Here is a 21,760-nt window from a genome sequence, read left to right as displayed (position 1 = left end):
TGCTTTTAAATTTAAAAAAAAAATAGTTCTTTTTAAAATTAGGAACAAGGTAAAAGAAATTTGACACGTGTTGGAGAATAATTATCTTAAAAATTTAAAAAAAAAAGCTTATATTCTATTTCTAGGTATTGAGTAATAAGCTGCTTACACAAATAAAGTAGAATATACCGGGTGTTTCAAAAATGACCGGTATATTTCAATAATCAATAAAAACTAAACGGGTAGGGATAGAAATATACCGTTTGTTGCAATATGCTTGGGACAACAGTAAATTTTCATACAGAAAAACTTGCGAAAATAGTTACAATTTACAACAGTAGGTGCTGCAAGCGATTTGAAAGATAGAAGAAAATGCAGTCTGAGTTCGCCATTCTGTAAGCCGTCGTTCTGCTTTAAGCGTGTGCTGTTCACAGATTGCAAGTTTGTTGTGAAAAGGTGGTTTATTCCTGAGAACAACGGATTTTTCTGGTGTTGGAATTCCACCGCGCAGAACACAGCGTTGTTGCAACAAGACGAAGTTTTTAACGAAAGTTTAATGTAACCAAAAAGCCCAAAAGCGATACAATAAAGGATCTGTTTGAAATATTTTGAAATCGCTAGACATGAACCCCTGCGACTTCTTTCTGTGGGGATACTTGAAAGATCAGGTGAACCGCCACAATTCAGAAACTTTTGAACAACTGAAGCAATACGTCTGTTCTGCATGTGAAGCCATCCCGCTTGTGTGACCTTTACACAGGTTTCTGCTCATTTCATTCTGAGACTACGCCATGTTATTGCTGCGCATGGTGGATATTTTGAAAATAACGTAGTTTAGATTTTTTCCAGACTGCAACACCATCTGTTGTTGAAAATTGTAACTAATTTCGCAAGTTTGTCTGCCTGAAAATTTACTGTTCTCCCAAGCATATTGCAACAAACAATGTATTTTTATCGCTGCCCGTTTAGTTTTTATTGATTTTTGAAATATACCGGTCATTTTTGAAACACCCGGTATGAGTCTCTTGCGTAGCATTCTTCCACTACACGGAATACGTAATTTCTCTGGCTTCTCAAATCGTTAAATTCATCTAAAATGGGTTAAGAAATACGCTTAGGGTTCACTTTTAAATTTCTTTTTTTTAATAATATATGCCACCAAAATCAAGCAGATCCATAATTATCAACTATAGTGGGCAATGTAAAAATCTATTCTTTCAAGGAATTCTGTTTAATCATTTTTTTTTCTGATACAAAAAAAAAAGGAAATAAAGAAAGAAAAAAATTATTTTGTTGGCTGTATCTTTAACTATTTATTAAATAAAATATATAAACAGAAAGTATACGCAAAATCGTCCAATGAAATTAGGTCTCCTTCAGCTAGAACACATAACAAGAAGTCATGTCACATAACAGGAATTTATGGCAGAAAGAGAAGATATGTGCCTTCGTTTGCTGTTTTTCTATCTTTAAAGGAAAAATTAACCCACGTCAAGGAATATTGCGTGGGAGTGTTAGAATTTTTCGATATGACTGACTCTTATTCTGAGTCTCTGAAATCTTGTGAGTTTTTTTTATCGTTATAAGGGCATCTGCAAAATCTATAGCACTGATGTTTTGCTATCGATTTTGAATTTTACTACCATTTGTTTTATATAACTGTGTAATTATATATATATATATATATATATATATATATATATATATATATATATATATATATATATATATATATATATATATTATAACTTATTTTTTATTATAAATATGACTTTAAATATTTTTTATAGTAAATTAATTTTTTGAAGTAGTATGATTAAGTCTACTAAAGTGATTCAAGAATTGCCCTAGCATAACAAATCTGAACATACCTTCTTTTAGTGCACCCTGGGTAATGCCAAATCTATTTTAACAGATATAAAGTAATATTTTTTTCATTCATATGCAAGATATTTTGCTCATTGCAATGCTCGATTAGTCGCACTTTTCAGAACTCTAGTAACGCAGTGTTCCACCTGATAAAACACCCATAGAATCAAAACGGCGCTTGAATTCACGAAATTTTACATGCACAATTCTTTAAACATAAAAAGACTAATCACAATTTTTTCCTTTGTTTAGTGTTCCGGAAATGGTCATACTTAGTATATGCCCAAGCTTTTAGTTTCAACAATATTCAAAACATATTTTGCGTTAAACTAATTTGGAGAAATTCTAATAGGGTTTGAAAAACAAATTTTATTCCTTAATACTGATTTATTTTTATACGTTGTTTTTATGCCAACAATGATAAAGCTGAGCTTAAAAAAATAAATCAATTGCCAATCAATGGTTCAATGTAAAGAAGCAAGAACATAAGCAAATGAAAATAGAAAAAAAAGCAAAAATAGTCATAAATATTAATAAATGCAAAGCAAATAAAAGAAATGCTAAAATACAAACAAAAATATTCAGCAAATATAAATTACACATTTGGGAAGTTTAAAAAAAGACCAGGAAAATATGCTTGGAACAAAAGTAAATAAAGTGCATAAAAAAATATATGAGTAACACATAACGTTTAGTGTAGTTATATTAACGCAAGTTATATGCCGTTAAGTTATATTTAGTTATATGCCGTTTAAAAGCAACATTACATATATTTAGTTACTGACCTCGTACTTTTTAACCACGGTCAGATGACGAGAACGACACCTGAGCTGACACACCCTCTCCAAACTTTCACACCACACGACTAAGAGGACGATTGGCTCCGACCTATTTAACGTGCACTAGACACACTTACACGACGGTTCTTCGGACCTTAAACCCTCAGGTTCCGAAGCCGAAACCTTACCACCAGGCTACCGCGACTCTGAGTAACGCACAAAGTAAAATGAACAAAATAAAACAGTTAACATAAACATATACTTATTTAAACAAGTGCATAAAATTACAATTTAAATAATAAGGGGAAAATTATGTAATGTACTTACAAAACGGAGCAAATTGTAATTATCTACGTATAAAAGTCAAAGAAATAAGAGGTTATGCTCTATTGTTCTTTCGTAGACAATTCATGATTGAATGGCTGTCGAAAATGAATTTTGTAAATACAAGTTTTAAGTGTTTAACATTCTGGCTTCATCTTTGGTGAAAGATTACCAGAAAGCACCAGTTTAAAACTATTTCAAATACGCTTTAAACTACCAATGCCCAGTCAGGAACTGAGTAGGCTTAAAATTATGTTCAAAATGTCTAGCCGGCAAATATCTCTAAATGTAAGAAATAAATTATTTCGTGAAGTACACTTTGTGTGGCATTTGGTTCAAGTTGAAGCTATTCAGATATAACATTTTTTCAGTACATTTTTTATTTTATTTTAGAAAGCTCGTAGGAATCAAATCAATTAACTTTGCTGCTTATTTGGCAAAGCAGTCAGTGCATTTATAATCACTGATTTCAATATCATTTCGAGCGAAAGAAATAGGAACATATTTACCTCTGCTTTGCAATGAATTCAAATCAGCGTGTTTTCGTAGATATTCGATTTTGGAATCAATGTTAATTGATGCATAAAAAGATGAAAGAAATTGATGCAAATTAGAAAATTCAGAGGAAGTTTTTAATTTTTATCAATGTGAGTAACTGTATAGTATCATCTTTTTTTATATATTAAATTACGATTTAAAAAGTTCTTTATATACAGTTCTATCGCATGCATTAAATGTATATTTCATTAAGTTAAATTAAATGTTTCGTGTAATATCTTCTTGAAAGAGGTAGATAAATTCAAAAACAATCATATAGAATATTGCATTTATTGAAACATAAAAGGTATCACAGAAAAATATTAAATTTACTTTTCAAGCATAATATTAAAATTTTATTCACACAAAAAATATGAAATTGTGTTTAAAGAATATAAAGGCATGATCAAGAACATAAGTGATTTCTACATAAAGTGCACGAAATTTTATGCCTAAATGTATATTTACTAAAATCTAAATTGTAAAAAAATATTGATTGTTTTCAAATCTTTCATGAATAAGCAGTTCTCAAAATTCCAATTCCATCGAAGAGCTTTATAATAAAAAAAAAATATATCCGAATTAGATTATATTGTAATCCTATAATCTAGTATTCATCTATAGCTATCTACTTTATATGTATAGAATACGTCATATAATTATTCATTTTTATAACGGAGTTTGATAATGTATACATTATTGCTCTCCAGGGAATTAGAGCCTATCTTGAGTCCCTTTCGTGTCATCATAATAATTCAATTCGAATTATAACTTGAAAATAAAATATAGATTCATTTCAAGTGCTTGAATGATTTACAATGTGTATTTATTGTAGTGCTAGAAAAAGTTAACGAAGTCTACAAGTAGCACAGACTCGAAAATTGATTCCGGATTCGAAAGGAGACGCAATTTTCGGTAATTTCTTTTTGGAATTGATTTACTTGTTTTAATCAATGAAATCGTATTCTTTTAAAATTATTTGAATAGTAATTGTTGAAGATTCCCATTTGAATAAATCTGGAATTATGTGTATAAAAAGCGATAGTTAAGATACAAATAATTACGGTACATGGCCTCCAATAAAATAATAGTGTAAAATACCGATCGGAGGAATGTTGAAAGCTTTGAACATGTAGCTCCCAAACCGCTATCCCTAATTTGTAATAATTCCATCTGCTAATGTATGCAATTTAAGTTATACGGTTTATCGCTTCTCCAATTGATAGCTTTATTTATCCTAGTTAAGAATGCATATATCTTTTATCTAATTCTGATGCTTCTGAATGCTCAAATTTAAAAATAATACGAATTACATGCACATCTGTACATGGAAAAATCAGTTAAATGATCAAAATTTGCATAATGTTCTTAATGAAAAGTATAAAGTTAAACCCTCCCCAAAAATTACAATATTTGATTTTGGATCATATTAAAGAAAATACGTGTAGTACATTTTACAAAGAAGTTTCAAACTAAAATTGTTTTAAAAGTTTTTCGCAAAACGGCAGATAGGTCAGAAAAAATAATTATATTCCTTGTTTGACTCATTAAATTGTATTCATTTTTCTAGAATAATACTGGCCGTAAACATTAAAAAAATCCTGAAATCATAAAACTTGATTTTGACCTATTCTTTCCAAATTTACAGTCTTCATAATACGAAGATTAATCAACAGGAGTGCCGCCAACTACCCAAAATCTTTCTGTTATTATATCCAATTATTAATACCCCGATTAATAACCGTATGACTTTAGGCGAAAAATAATTTTAAAATAGCACAAAAGCACTCGACACTTCGAGATTTTTTTGTGTGTATTATCGCGGAGATGTGATTAATACACATGTGCGGAATATGCATTTGGGGATACCTTTCTTTGTCAGGGATTAAATTCAAAAGTTAAAGCAGAACTATTATTTTAGTCACAAATCACATATCAAGTTCTATGTATTTAATACATTGCGTGTTTTTGTTATTGTGTTATATGCTTGTGACAAAACAACAGTCTAATAATCTTTGATAGAAGTAGTGCAAATTTACACATTCTTTACAAAACGAACATCATAATAAATTAAATGCAATCAGGATGTCCTTTTTTTCTGCTGCTGATTAATGCTTTATTTTTTTTACTTTTGAAAAATGCATTAATATTGACTTTAGTTGTTTTTAAAAATATTATTACACACCTTAGAATTAATTCCATTAACTATTGTACAAGACACATTTTTCATAAAATTAAAAAAAAAAAAACGCACCCTACTTTGTTAAAAAGATAATGATTTTTTCATAGCGATTAAAGTCAAAAAATAGTATAAGAAAAAAATACAGTAAAAGGAATATCAATTTCAAGTTTATATTGCACCTATAACATGGTATAAAATTCTGAGAATAGTCTGTAACTTTTGAGAAACGCTGATAAACTTATTTTAAACTGTATTTTATGAAACATTGCAAGAAATGGGAGGAAAACAATAATATATTCTCATATTGAATGTATAAAAAAAAGTTCGAAAATGCATAAATCATAGTCTTAATCTTAATAATTATAACGTACATATATAATATACCACAAAACAGATTTCATACTCAATTCTGCTACTAAAAAATTAACAACATATACACTCATGTCCAAAATTAAGGTCACAAACATAAAATCTGTGAAAAATGAAAAACTATTCTCTGTGTTGCCACGAAATTTTGCACAGAGGTACACTACAAGGGAAGAAAGAACATAGACACATAACAACATGGAAAAGATTTTAATTGGGAATTAAGAAACAGGGTATATCAAAAAGTGTTACATTATGAATCAGAGAAAGAGCATTTATCTCCGGAAAAGCCTGTCTAATATGGAGTGTGACCACCGTGCACTGCTATACAGGCTTCACAAAGAGCTTTCATACCGTTTATGAGGGTGTAAATAAATGCTTGGGGCAACAAAGCCCATTCTTCCAAAAGCGCGGCTTTTAACTCTTGGAGGGTATTAGGAGGGGGGGGGGGTCACGCTGTGCAATGACTCTTCCGAGACCATCCCAAACATGTTCAATAGGATTGACATGCGGAGACCTCGATTGCCAGTCCATACGTAGAATATCCTCTTCCTCAAGAAAATCATCAACGATCTGGGCTCTGTGTGGACGCGCGTTATCGTCTATAAACAAGAAGTCTGGGCCAAATGCACCCCGGAACAACATCACATAGGTTTCAAGGATCTCATCCCTATAGCGATGTGCATTGACAGTACCCGCATCGAAGACGTGCAGTGGTGTACAACTGCCCAACATTATGCCACCGCAGACAAGGATTCCTCTGCCACCAAATCTGTCGATTTCTTTTACGTAAGATGGATGGTTGCGAGCTCCTCGCTCTTCCCAGATAAAGATTCGACGAGTATTACTCTGTGTGGTAAATCTCAACTCATCACTGAAAAAAATACGCCCCATTTTTGCTATTCCCAGGACTGATGTGTTTGCTACCACAACAGCCGGGCTTTTTTGTTGGATGCAGTCAAACGGACCCACTCAACTGGTCGCCAGGCATAAAGAGCCCTCTCTGCTAGACGTCTGTATACTGTTTGTTTGGAAATTCTTATTCCAAACGCAGCAGCAAAGTCACGAACAAGTTGAGGAGCCGTTGTCAGCCTCTGCCGTCGTACGCTTAGTGCCAAATAGCGATCCTGTGCAAGCGTCGTTGCTCTGTGACGGCCTTGGTCAGCTTTCCTGGTTGCAATACCACTTGTTTAGAATTGATTCCACAGCCTGGATACCACTTTCGGTGCCACTTGTAACCATCGAGCCACCTCCGCTTGAGACTGCCCAGCTTCAAGCCTGCCAACGATTCTCCATCTCAAGGAATCGTCTAAACGATTATGAGAACCCACTCTCACTGGAAACAGGTTAATTTTTTTGTTTTAATGCAATATTCACAAAATTGTAGGCAAAGCTCCAAGATGCCTAAACTGTCTAATTTCAGTAGTTCCTCAAAAACTAATGCCAAACCACATTTTTTTCCACAACAAAGGTTAATATCGTATTACCGGTCCTTCGCAATATATAAAATATAATTTGTTTAAATTTTACTGGTAGCCATTTAGAATTACTTTGAAAAACATTTTTGTAACCTTAATTTTGGACAGGAGTGTATAAAATTATTTCAATTATTTTAGATTGTGGATAATAAAAAAACTAATTTAAAATTCTCCCTTGCATAAAATAGACCATTTCATATGTAAAATAAGTTAAAATTTAAGAATCCTATCTGAACTCTTATTTAAATAAAATTTCAAGAAGTTTTATTTATAATTTTATATTGAAATTCATTATTTATAGGGATTTCTTTTCTGTAATCGGGTGCTGTTTACACATTGTTACACATCTAAAATGTTTATTTTCTTGTCATACATCAATAATTCGGTAATTTAATAAAAAATATAGATGAAGCTCTTGAAATTTACAGATAAATTTAGAGTATCAAAGCTATTTTACGAGTCAATAAAAATATTGACATTTTAATGAATTTTTGGGTTTAATTTCTGCTTAATAATTAATATGACAGAATTCATGATCTTCCAAGAAATTAAAAATAGTCTTTTTTTAAAAAACTGACGGTACTGAGAGACCTCTGTAGCTCGAACTATCCGCCGCAAAGCCACCAAATTTTGTACGGGGGCTATTGACGACATAAGGAAACAAATACGCAAAAAAAAATTTAGTTCGAAAAATTGCCGATAGGGTGAATGTGGCGCTTTTGATCTAAATTTTAAGTTTAACTGCACAAGCTAAAGTAAACGAATAAATGAATAACAAATAATTAATTTTTCCACAAATGTGATTTATTTGAAAAAATAACTTCTGTTTTTATTTGCAACCATTTACAGGAGATTCTATTCGACTTCCTTTTTATTCTTTGCTCTTTTGTTTTTGTTCAGTAGAATCACTTTCCCGGGGAATACATCGGCTATTTTCAATATGACCTCCAATTTCTTGGACTGATTGCATTCTGTACGCCATATTCTCTACAGCTGAATGCAACATTTCAAGAGACATGTTCATAACAGTCCGTGTTATATTTTCCTTTAAAAATGATAAGTTCGGGACTCCACCAGATTAACTTTCAATTTTAAATAATCCCACAGAAGAAAGTCACATGAGGTTAGATCCGGGGAGCGATTTGTCCATACAGGACGAAAACTGCGACTAATCACTCTTTCTTCTGTAAAGTGATGGTGCAACAGTTGATGTAGGGATGTACCAATATTTGGTAGTGCTCCACCCTGCGTAAATACAATTTTATCTAAGCATTGCCTTTGCTGAAGTTGTGGGATAACAAAACTACTCAGCATATCATAATATCTTTGAGTGTTTACGGAACAAGTCTGAAGTCTTGCTTGGGTAATAGTATGGTCCGATTATAATATCTGCGGTATAGCCGCATCAAACAGTTACTTTTTGAGAATGGAGTGGGATTTCTTGAAATACATGGGGTTCTTCAGATGCCGAAATTCTAGAATTCTGAGTGTTAACAGTCCCATTCAAATAAAAATGTACCTCATCACTCCAGAGGCCAAGCGCCGTCGAAATCCATCCTGGCAAGAAATGTCAGAGCAAAGGTTAATCGAAGATTATAATCTGTAGGTTTTAATTCATTCAAAAGGCTAATTTTATAGGGATAAAATTGAAGAATTTTTTTAAAACTTTCCATACTGTTGAGACACTAACATCCAGTTGTCGGGAAACTCCACGTGTGCTGCTATTACCAGCAGTGCTTGTCTGATTTCTTTCAACGATCACAGTCGCAACATCTGTGATTGTATCCTCCAATACCGAGTTCCGTCTTCTACCAGGCCGAGTTGCGAGATGACCTGTTTTTTAATTTTTTAATCATTGCTTTCGCTGCATTAATTGATAGAGGTCATTTACGTAAATGGTTTCCACTTCTAATTTCGCAAAGAGCGGTCACTGCATTGGACAGATTAAGATAAAAGAGCTTCACAAATAATACACGCTGCGTTAAAGTGAAACGCATTTTATAAATCAATTGATATTTGAAATAATTTTCAATGCCCCGCTTCTTTTTATAACTCAAAATACTGGCGCTGGTGTAGACTGCGTAATCGAGATTTTGCAATTTTCCCCCGTGTTTTATGCAAAATTTTAGCTGTCTTAAAGTGTAAAACGCCACATTTTCCCCTATTGCCAACTTTTGGAACTATTTTTTTCACGGATTCCTTTTTCCCATGTCATTAATAGTCCCTGTACAAAATTTGATGACTTTGCGGCTGACAGTTCGAGTCAAAAGTCTCTGAGCTGCGTCAATATAAAAACAAACAAACTGTAAATTAGTTTTGATTTTTAAAATAATTAGAATTAAAGGAATGAAGTGATATATTTATTCGCGATATTATATAATAATTAATTTAATAGCTTTTAAGAAATGAAATTTAAATGATTATTTTCAATAAAATCTTGTAAAATTTAGACACATGAAAAAACAATGTATAATATCAAATTCTGAATGTACCGTATATACTGAGAGTGCATCATAAAATTAAATTAACTGTTGAAATACATAGATGTATTAAACAGTTACAAGGATGGCTCTCCAGGGAGATTACAGGTATAACATAGGATTTTATTTGCCGTCAGATATATACTATTGATCATAGTGAGTGTACAGCTAGTATTGCTTTGCTAATATTGGAAGGATTATCACATGCGGTAGTCGAAGATTACGTAATTCATATCTTCGAGATGAACCGGAGAGCTCTTTATGTTTATACAGCAATAATATTTGGTACAAAGCCTTACCAACATTTCCGTTTCTCACTAATGTTGTATTTCAAGCTTTGAATTGTGATTCTACGGCTCCCGGCTGATATAATCTAAGAATATTTTGTTACAGTCAGGCAATCTCAGCTATTACAGGCAACAGACGATAAAAGAAAACTACCATAATAACTATCGATATTATCACACTAGTGAAATTTGATAGACAATCATAGTACTATCGCAAGTCACCCACTCCGAAATCTCAATCCAGTCAAGTGTTTTCTTGACCCAGTAAAAGAGTTAATTCAGTGCTCCCCATAAATCAATGGGAATGCCTTTGCAATATACGCTAATCTTTATATCATGCGTTTTATACAAAGTTTTCTTCAACTGATAGTTGATATTTAAAAAGCGTTGAAAATATATAGAGAATTAAAAAGGATTTCATCGTTTTTCTTGTATTGTTAACAAATTAAGTTAATATATATATAGCACTGAATAGTTTATTAAAATATTTCTGCACAATAAATGAGTGACTATAAAGTTAAAAACAACAAAATAATATTCAAGTTATATAGTACACTGTAAGTAAAACATTATTACATTTCAAAAGGAAATAAGGTTAACAAAATTTACCCAGTAGCAATTTCCAACATTATGGTTAATAAATTTAAAATAATTCAAAGAGAAAGGAAATAAATTACAAATTCCATCATTCCGCATCTGAAAAATTTTCACTCCAACCGTGTGTAGAAAGTTATTTGGGTTCATATTTTATTTGAGATTTTTTTAATTAGTCCTATAGATTTGCAAATTTGAAGTAGAATTACATACAGAAAGTTTACAAATGAATAAATCCATATTGTTCCAAATTAAACTTATTTAAGCCCTGAGGATAAACTTATTCTAGCTTGACTTTTATCTGGAATCGTGAATTCGAAAGAGTTAAAAGTAATAGACCCCCCCCCCGAAAAAAAAACAGGTTTTAAAGTTACAAATGAATTTTCCTAAACAAATTAACATCAACGAATAATAAATATACAATAATCTGTATTTTCTGATTTGCGAAATTGCTGATTTCTCAATTTAGTACAAGCTTCCAAAAACGAAACATTAAATAACTTTTGGTGTCATTATAAATAATTATTTTAGTGAATTTTTCTAGAAATTTTCATAGAAATTTTAAAAGAAAAATGTTAAGAATTTAGGTTTACAAGCATAATAATATTAATAGATAATCATTTAATTTTCAGGAGAAACTACGCATCGTAATTTAGAATACTCATTTATTAAGTTCATAAATAATTGCTTATTTAAGTTATGCATTCTTTACTGAGATTACATATTAAATTTTTTATTTCTAAAGTGATTACCATTCTTAAAACAATGGCTTCCTTTTCAGTATCATATATGCCACATAAGATAAAGGAAGAATGATTTATATAAAAAAAATATATCTTACTTCTAGCATTTAGATATGAATTCTCAACCAGCTGATCAAAAGGATTCTCTCCGTAGCCATAATGGTAAGTTTCTGGCCATGTGCCCAGGTATCGAACTTCTATGCCAACTCCTTCCAAAGTCTTGATAATGGTCCTGGAAACTTCCCTGAAGTTTCTATCTTGTGTTGTCGAATACAGAAAGGCCACCTTCATCCAACCGAAACTAAGAAGCAACGATGCAACAGATTTTGATATCTGGGTGTCTGGTGGACGAGTTCGGGCAAAAGTTGGATATAATTTCTTATCAGATGTCTCGTGGTGGGCACAAAACTATAAAAAAACAAACAAATTTATTAGTAAATATGCGTAAATATCTTTGCAAGAAGTTATCAAAAATAACAATATGATAGCAAACATGATACAAAACTTGCAATTGCTATTCCGAAATGAATCTAAATTTAAATTTTGGTCTGTGGATATTTCTACTTCAAAAATTGTCATTCGAAATACAAGCACTCAAGCTAAACCAATTTGATCTTTGATTGTAACTTTCTTTATTGACTCGTTTATTAAAAAAATAATAGTTTACCTCTTCATAATTGGAAAAATATTTACTGGAAATATGAATGTCCTTTTCGACAAAATTATAAAGAATTTTAGAAGCTATGTCTTATTCTACATTTATTCATCTTATTCCACTTATATAAAATTTAAAACTGTATAATTCATTGACAAACACATATTCATGTGATTTGCATAAAAATTGTTTCTATTAGCACAAAGTTCCCTTTACCATTGTTATGATATCCCGGTATTCAGAATGTCGATATCACTTGGAGATATCAAATAACAGGCACTGAAAGTCGTAAAATTGGGAGGAAAACTGGAAATATCATCAATTGGGAGGAAAACTGGAAATATCATCAATTGGGAAAACAAACTTGAAATATCATAATATTTATGATATTTTCAGTGCAATTCTTTTATTTCGGAATACATAAATATAAGGGAATAAAATAGAGTGGGAATAATGATAAATGAAGGTTAATATGTATGTATAATTTCATTCATCACATACAATTAAAAAACTTGAAAATGGATCGAAATGAAGAATATTCTCAAAAGAAATACAAGAAGAAACAAAATAATTATAAAGGCAACTATAATTATATTCGTCAAAATAATATATAATAGGTGTGGCACGAAACGAAATTAGCTTGATAAATCAGCTTAAACACGTCACCACAATGACAATAAATTAGGCATAGTTAAATGAAATGATCATTTAATGAGTTGAGTTATTTTCAGATGTAGGTTTAAGATTAAATTGAAAGCGGCATTTCCTCGTGCTGACAAAATAATGGTTAATTCGTCTTAATTCTTGAGAATATATATTAAGAATAATTAATGCATACTATATTATATATATATATATATATATATATATATATATATATATATATATATATATATATATATATATATATTATGTAGCAAATAAAATTTATCCATTCTATTCATGTATCTATTCCATTGATGGAGCGAAAAACCCAGTTTAGTGTAATTTGCATCTAAGAATCAATATGAATGCAAGATCAAAAAAATATTTCTTTGATACAATTAGCTTTTAAATGAATTCAGTATAAAACAAAAAAAAAAAGAATAACATGGAAGTTTGTTTTATTCTTATAAAAGAACAAATTGTTGAAAAGATTTTCTTCAAATTTTGAGATTTTAATGAGGCTTTACTGACAATTCATTATATGTTTATAAATTAAAAGCTATGTTTTCTTTAACAGTATGGGATAATGAAGCAGGAAACAACATTTCGGCATCGAAAATTGGTTTCATAAATGAAATTTAAAATGGCTAATCATTGGAAAAGAATAGGTATAAGCAAGATTTATTCTATCTTATTGAAGAGATGCTGTTTCAATGCTACCCGTTACTTTAGAATTCATTCAACATTTAATAATTCTTTTAACTTTTGCTATAGAGAGTGGTTATAATTAAACTTCCCCTATAAACAGCATCATACAACGCAAACGGGTGAACTAATTGCAACGAAATTTGGCTTATAGACTTTGCACGAGTTGCGCTCACAGAATTTCGAAAAAGAATTTTTTATTCCAAAATGTCAAACAGAGATAGCCTTTTCCGGAAAAACACTAATTTTGACACAATAAACGACCAAAACGGAACACAGAAACAATATTAACCTTTATTGACTGGTTTGTGATCACCTTGTCATCGAACCACATTAAGTAAAGGTAAGGAAAAAATAACAGTACGATGTTTCAGAAAAAAAAAAAAAAAAAAAAAAAAAGCAGTCCAGATTGCAGAAAAAAGAGCATTCGGACGAAATTGCACAAGAGGAGCAGTTGTTAATCTTATCCAGGATGATGTAGGAAATGGTGCTCGATGTGACGACCCTCATTCACCTGAAAAATTTCAAGTCGATGGACAGAGTGTTCAACAGCAGATTGTAACTGATCAGTTGTGATGTTTCGCACATGAAGCGTTATGGAGCTCTTTAAGTTATTCAGCGTCGCAACAAGATACCGCCATCATTAAAATCGGAAACATCGACATAAAATATGACAACGACTGCAAATGTCTCGTACCCTAATCAGTTTTGCATAAAGCTTCCTCTTCGCAATCATGCAAATCTCGACTTTTTATTTATTTATTTATTTATTTTTACCTAGAACTGACAGTTTTTCCCAGTTTTACATTTTATTACTCAAATTTTCTTGTTCTGGATTGTTAATATTGTTCCTGTTGTTTTGTTTTATTGTGTTGAAATTAATGTTTTTCCAGAAAATGCACCCCCTGGTGAACATTTTGGTACTAAATGTTTTTTTCTCTCGAAATTTCGTGAGCACATCTCGTGTATAGTACATACACTAAATTCCTTTGCAATTCGTTCACCCTTTTGCGTTGTATGATGCTGTTTATATTGGAAGTTTAATTATAACCATCTTGTAGATTGAAATTCATCGTTAAAAATATATGCCTTTATATTCCATATTCTATGTAAATATTTATTTAAATTGTCTTACACTAAACTAAATTTTCTCATTATTTAAATATTATGGATGATGTAGAGAAATTTGGTTTTCCATGGTTTTTTAAAAATTGTTTGGAAAAATGTATAAATCTTTAAGAAAACACGAGATATTAAACGCTTTACTAAAACAGACTTATTCATTTTAATTGAAAAAAATAAAGACGTTAACGAATGAAAGATTATGTAAAATATTAAATTTTCTATAAAATAGTCATTTACATAAAATAGGAGATTAAAAAGAGCATATTTACAGACTGGCTGAATGTCGTCGTGTTTTAATATACTTTTGAATTTTTAGTATTATGTTCACAAAGATGATTTCATATGTTATATCTCTAAATTTTAATATGTATTAACAGTTTAAGTGAATAATGTTTAGTTTGTAATTTTGAAAACTTTACTCACAAATATCCAAATATTAACAAGGCTCCAATGAAATTTTATAACAATTAAGCAATTTATGTTCCATTAGTAAAAAAAGTATTAAAATTTATCTGAAGAAACTTTGGTGGGTATCAGATGTGCAAATATGTTCGAAATATATTTTTAAGTCATAAAAATTTAAAATAAGCAAAAAAGCAGAACACATAGATAATTTTTAATTTTTTTCTTTGATTGTTTAAAATTATAAAAATTATAATTTCTTTAAAATATATTCTACAATTTTTAATTACAATATTTATTACAGAAATTTTTTTAACTGCAATTCATTAACTTAAAAATTAAAATGATGCATATTCATAATCTCCTTAAGGAAATTAAAATTTTTATGTATTATCTGATCGAATTAAAAAAATTTCATTTTTATAACATAAGCACCAGCTCAAAAAATCAGGTTTTACACCCCAAAAAAGCATCCTTCTGTTACAAAAAGAAAAATAATAATGCATGATCTTTACAGAAGGGAGTATCTTGAAGTATATATCAAAATGTAGTAATTTCATAAATTATCTCGCTAATTAAGTCTTATCTAACTTTTTACACAGTTTGCATTCTGCAAGAATATATAAAATGGATATTAAGCAATTTAAATTTGATCAAATAATAAAGCAATAATAATCACTGTAATTTATTTTATGCTTAAAAACAAATTATTTCGTGAATGTAAAATAGGTTTATTAAACTGAAACTGCTAAACCCACAAATTATACGCAAACGTGTTATTTATTTCTTTTGCTTTATCTTTATTTAACCAGATGCGATCTTTAATGTTGTAATCAATGAGTCAAAAATAAAGAAAGAAACGCATTTATTGGAGCGTAAATTTTATTTGGTGTTTAAATTTTTACTGCACTATCTATATTCTATCTAAGGGGCATTTTAAAAATTAATTATTTAATAAAGGATGATAGACAATATAAATTGCAATCCATTTTATTTAATTTCTTTACATTACGTATGAAATATAACTTAATGCACTCTAAATTGCAGTAAATCTATAGATAAATATACATTAAAATCATTAGATATGGTTCAGTATTGAACTTTATGTGCAGTGGCATTGCAAAATTAGGGTAAATGCTACTTTTTAAACACTAATAATACATTAAGAAATGCATAAAATATTTAAATATTTCAAAATTGCAATTAATATATAACCTAGAGTATGAAAATTGAAAAAAACTAAATAAATAGAATAATATATAAGAAAAATGTAGTGCCATTTAAAGTGCTTCCATTTCGTGTTTGCTTGTATTTACATTGATAGTAAATATTTGTATATAAAATAAATAATTTAAATACAATAATCAACTTTGATCTCATTATCAAAAAGAAAACTATTCTTTGACTAAGAACAGAGTTACATTTTTAATAAAGTTCCACTCATTATTATTATTGAATTTAGAAGTAAACTAATCTTGATGTGTCGTATAGAGCTCTTTATCATGATTTTAAAATTACTTTTTCTCTATGATACTAGATGAAGCATTTACAGGATTTTAATAATTATTGAACCTATTAAACAGCTAACATAATAATTAATTAGCTTGTTAAATGTTACTAATTAATGTTTAAGATAGACAGTTTGGGAAGAAAAAAAAAATCACGCGTCCTTTAATTTCGTATTTGGAGCCACTTACACTTCTAGAAGGGAAGATACTAACTAAATTGAACTAAACTAACTAACAGACTAAAAGTGGAAGATGCCATTTCTTTCATTGAAAAAAACAAAAAAAAAAAAACAAAAAAAACTGAAAACTTATCCAACTCAAAAATTAAATTAATAATGGTTTAATAGTTGAAAATTCGTATATGTTAAAGTAATGAGGCAGATTTAAGTTTTTAAAATGGAACAAAAATTAAATTTAGAGAAATATTTACACGAAAGTTCACTGTGATAGAAACTACACAGCAATAGGAATTGAAAAATTCTGACAGAAAATCCTTTTCTTGATTACAATATATTAAATTATAAGAGAATATTATAGATAAGTTAATATCTTCTTAATAATTCTGTTTGCGTCTTGAAAATCCTGCTGAATATTTATGGAGTTATTAAAATAACTTAATATTTTTGAAGAGGTTATTGCAAAACAGATTTTCCTTATCTCTTAGAGATGTCTTTGAATTTTGCTAATACGCTAGACATTTCCTTAGTAAACAATATTTCCTACTAGTTTTATTTCAAGTATGGCATTAATTTTCCCTGATGAAAGTAAATAATTGAAGATCAGGCGATATTTATACCTAACATTTTCCAATAACATCATATGTGTCCGAGTTTAGTCGAACTAGGTTAAAATACTTCAAATACGAAGGAAGTAGGCCTCTTCGCAGTTATTTATTTGAAATACCCTCTTGCATATTCTGTACAGCAACGATTGATCGTGGTTTCATTTCCCTGATGCCTTATTTAATCTATGATTCGTTTGAGAAATGTGTTTTTGCTCCTGAAGAACATCTTTTAGATTAATTTAGTTATTGTGTTTCGGATTTTACAGAACTTTAAAATGTGCTAAACTTGGCATCTATCAAATTCTAGCTTCTGGGTTTGTCCATTTCGCTTCATACGAAACTATAGAAATAAAATGGATTCTGTCAGAAAACTAGATCATATGCAATTGAATTATTGGATTGATTCTCAAAGAGGTATTGATTCTTCTCAAAGAAGTAATGTTTCATGAGACACTTCTTATGTGGTAACTTGCTTATGATTCTGTAATTCCAGGAAAAATTTCTCAATAATTCACTATGTTGCTTATATTCCAGAGGTTTGAAATAGATCCCTCAAGAGTTGCTGATCTTATTCAAGAAAATAATTATTTAGACGGAAAATTATTTTCAAATGAGCTTTAAGATGTGCTACATGTCCTGCTTAAGATACAGTATTAAAAATTCCCTAAATAATAGAAAAAGATTGTCTTTTCATTGGTATCAATATTACTTTTTGCTTTTCATTTTTTTTTGTATACAAAATTTACTTCTATTCTCTTTTTGGCAAGGTGTAAGGAAATAGGTTTAAAATGTCATACCATTGTGGATACATATAAGATATAATTCCATAATCTGTTTACCGATTTACATACCGGTTCTGAAGTAAAGCCTATATCTAAAGTTGTTGAATTTCTCATTTGATACTGTTTCTTATGTTTCTTCCAATGAATTTTCATCTATGGTGACACTTTAATATATCCTTTTGAATCCGAAATAATTTTTTTTTTTTGGTAAATACATAGTGCTACTGGTTCAACTCCGCTTATTATTATTTTCGAAAAAATTAGATGCGATTGATCATAAAAAATAAATTAGAAGAAATCAGAAATATTTTCTTTTATTAGAATCCTCTTATTAATTTCGAATTTATCTAAATGAGCTAAATATTTTTAAAAAAAATGTTTTTTATTTACTAAAGTAAATTTTTTGAAGAAAAATAACTTTACTTATAAATAAATAATTAATAAAATAAATTTATTTATTTATATCTTATATTAGAAATTGAAATTTTTTTTACTTATAAAAAATTTGTTTTACTTTAGGATTTTTCGTTACATTTTTTGAATATAAAATTTGATTTTCTGTTTCATAAACTTTCAGAGTTGAGTTTATTTAAAAATTAGCTTTCCAGTTAAAAACTGACATCTTACTGCTTAAATTTAAATGAAAATTTCAACAAAAAGTTCGAAAATTAAACGAAGTTTTACTTTTTTTTTTTCTCATTAGATGTCTAAAATAATGCCTCGTCTTTTTCTAACATTTTAGAAATGTTGCGAAAATAAAAAAAAAAAGTCAATTATTCGACAATGAAACGACTTGAATTCCGAAAAGACATAAATCTAGCTATTTAATCAAGTCGGATAAAGGATTATCGCAACAGTTTAATTACTATTTCACACTAAAACCAGCTTACACACTGATGCAACTTCGCCTCTTAATAAACGATGCATTTATGACTCATTCACAGACTTTTGAATTCTTCCCTCTAATTAAAAGTCTTAAAAGTTGTATTTATCTTTTGTTTTAACTTCCTTATGTTTCCAGATTATTCTACTAAAAATGATTCCACTTTCAGTAAAGCTAGTTAGGCTTAGCACGGAATTCTCGCTTCATAATATTTGCATTACGATGTCAAACAATCCGTGTGCTTGCATTTAAAACTCTTTAAATTTCTGCTTTAACGAACCGAGAGGGATTTCAAACAGAAATTTAATCTTTTGTCCTTCTTTAAATCAACATGAAGTCACTCTACTATTGAAATATTTAAAATATCCTTGTTTTCAATTATTTTAGTCAATATTCTGCAAGTACATTTCTTACATAAGTTGTTCTAAAAGCAAATAAAAGAGAAGCTACATAAATACCAAGCACGTTTATTCTCATAGAAAAGAAGCTATATCATTATTTGTTTATTTTAAATGGAGATGAGAATTTTCTGAAATTTCAAATGTTAATCTTCGTAATGCTATATAAATTCTTCGTAAGCTTTTAATCTAATAAATAAATGATTTAATGGAATGCTAACTGGCTTATTTTTAAATAATCCTTTCTCAGTTAAAAGCATCAACACGGTACCGATCATAATATTCTATGAGAATTCATAAAATAAATGTAGTTTTTATATAAATAAACTGCTTTATGAAAAGATATTATATAACATAAGAAAACATAACAGTTTTAGATTAACTAAGTACCTGATACCTTTCAAAAACAAGTTTGTTTATGCTTATAAATCATTAATCTTATTGTGAGAAATAAAATTATACATTTATTATTCTGTCAAAAGTAAAATAAAACGAACAGTATTGCCGAAATATTCAATATATATATAATTAATTTTCACTCTTTCTGCTAAACGAGTGTAAAATCAAAATTATTCAAAAGTGAAAAGCAAGGGTTGGTTATGGTTTGGTTTGGTTTTTAAAATTCTACACTCTTTTTTTTTTCGCATTATTTCAAATAAAATGCTCAAAAAAATTAGGACCAAACACAGATAAAAATAAATATAGTTAATATTCACAAATATCTACAGAAGTTTTAAATAAAATGCGTATTGGATAATTTTATTCTAGAACAGCTGCCAATAATATTCATACTGTACAGACAGAATAAAATAGATACAACGGATAAAGAAACATGGATACTTCTAACGCTGCATATAATATAATAAAACGAAACCAAATGATCACAATTGCATTGATTTCACACACATTTCAACCAAGTTTAATTGTATCACTGGTAGAAACCATACATCTAATGATAATATAGATCTAAATAAAACTGAAATCTGATACGATTAAGATTGATACGATTTCATTTAATAATATCAATACGATTACAGATGAAATAAGATATTTCTTAAATATCATGGAACAAAAAACCTTTACACTGGAAAAAATAAGAAAGAAACACTTTTTTTCTATTTTACCCTGTTTTATATTTAAGAGAGTTTTGGATTTAATTTTTTGAGCTTCACTTAATTGCATGTCTAGACATTATTATAGACACAAAATAATATTTCTAAATGAAAAAAAATATTTTAAAAAGGATGCAAATATTACTTGAAATTCAATTGATTCAATAACACGATTATCGATATAAATATGAAAAATGAACTTGGTATTAAAAAATCCATGCATTCATTAAAATACTGAAATTTTTTAAACTAATGCAACTTAATTTTTTTATCTCGATATGTTATACAAATCTTGCATGAATACATAATTTATGAAGTCAAATTATACAAAGTTTCTTCTAATTATAGCAGGAATAGAAATTCCTGGGGTAAATCATTAATAAATATATAATTTATGATTGCAGTCAGCAGAAGTTAAATTAAAAAAAAAATATATCAGAATAGATGAATATTAAAGAGAGTACATAAGGGAAAGAAGGAAATCTGAAGAGAACTGAAATAGCAATACAAAATTTACTGAAATATATATATATATATATATATGTTCCAAAATTCTTTTCTGTTTAAATAATGCAATTTAAAATTTGAAACTTCAACTGAAACTGCATATGTAAAAAGGACATGTATCTTATATGTCAAAAGTCAAAGATTCCAATATCACATCTGCCATTTCAATCATACATTTCATCAATAACATTATTAAGTTTCGTCGAAAGTATTTATTTTTTTTAAATTGTTATTTTATTTCTTACGAACGCATTTCTATATAATGAATTCTCAGAAGGATAAAAGAACCAACTTCTTACAGACTACATTTGTTCCCTTCCGTTTTCAAAGCGAATTAGTTCGAAGAGCAAAGTTGTAACACTGTCTCGTCTACCAATAGAAGAGATGTTTATTTTTAACATACGGAACAATAAGAAAAGCAACTCATATATTTAGGTAGATTTCAACGCATTTAATAAAATAAATAAAAGAGTAAGAAACATTACATCACCCAAAATTGTGTTTGTTTTCAATTTTTTCCTTTCTGTAGATATGATTGTAAGAAGTGAGAAGAAAAATAAGCCATATTGAATTAGAGAGACATAAAATGCATGACTGGTTGAAATGTTACCATGCCAACCTGCAAATAAATATAAG

At 29.2% G+C, this 21,760-nt stretch overlaps 1 protein-coding gene across 1 annotated transcript in view; it reads right to left on the bottom strand.

Moving 5' to 3' along the window:
• Nucleotides 1-21,760, bottom strand: part of LOC129966636 (guanylate cyclase 32E-like) — a 332,599-nt gene that overhangs the window by 126,941 nt on the left and 183,898 nt on the right. The window contains exon 2 of the mRNA XM_056081138.1: nucleotides 11,717-12,026. Coding sequence (XP_055937113.1) covers nucleotides 11,717-12,026 — 310 coding nt within the window. The remainder of the gene's footprint in view (nucleotides 1-11,716; nucleotides 12,027-21,760) is intronic.

This window comes from Argiope bruennichi, chromosome 1 (genome assembly GCF_947563725.1).
Source record: "Argiope bruennichi chromosome 1, qqArgBrue1.1, whole genome shotgun sequence".
Taxonomy (NCBI): Eukaryota; Metazoa; Arthropoda; class Arachnida; order Araneae; family Araneidae; genus Argiope; species Argiope bruennichi.
The sequence above is the reverse complement of the archived record's forward strand: the minus strand, read 5'-3'. Positions and strand labels throughout refer to the sequence as shown.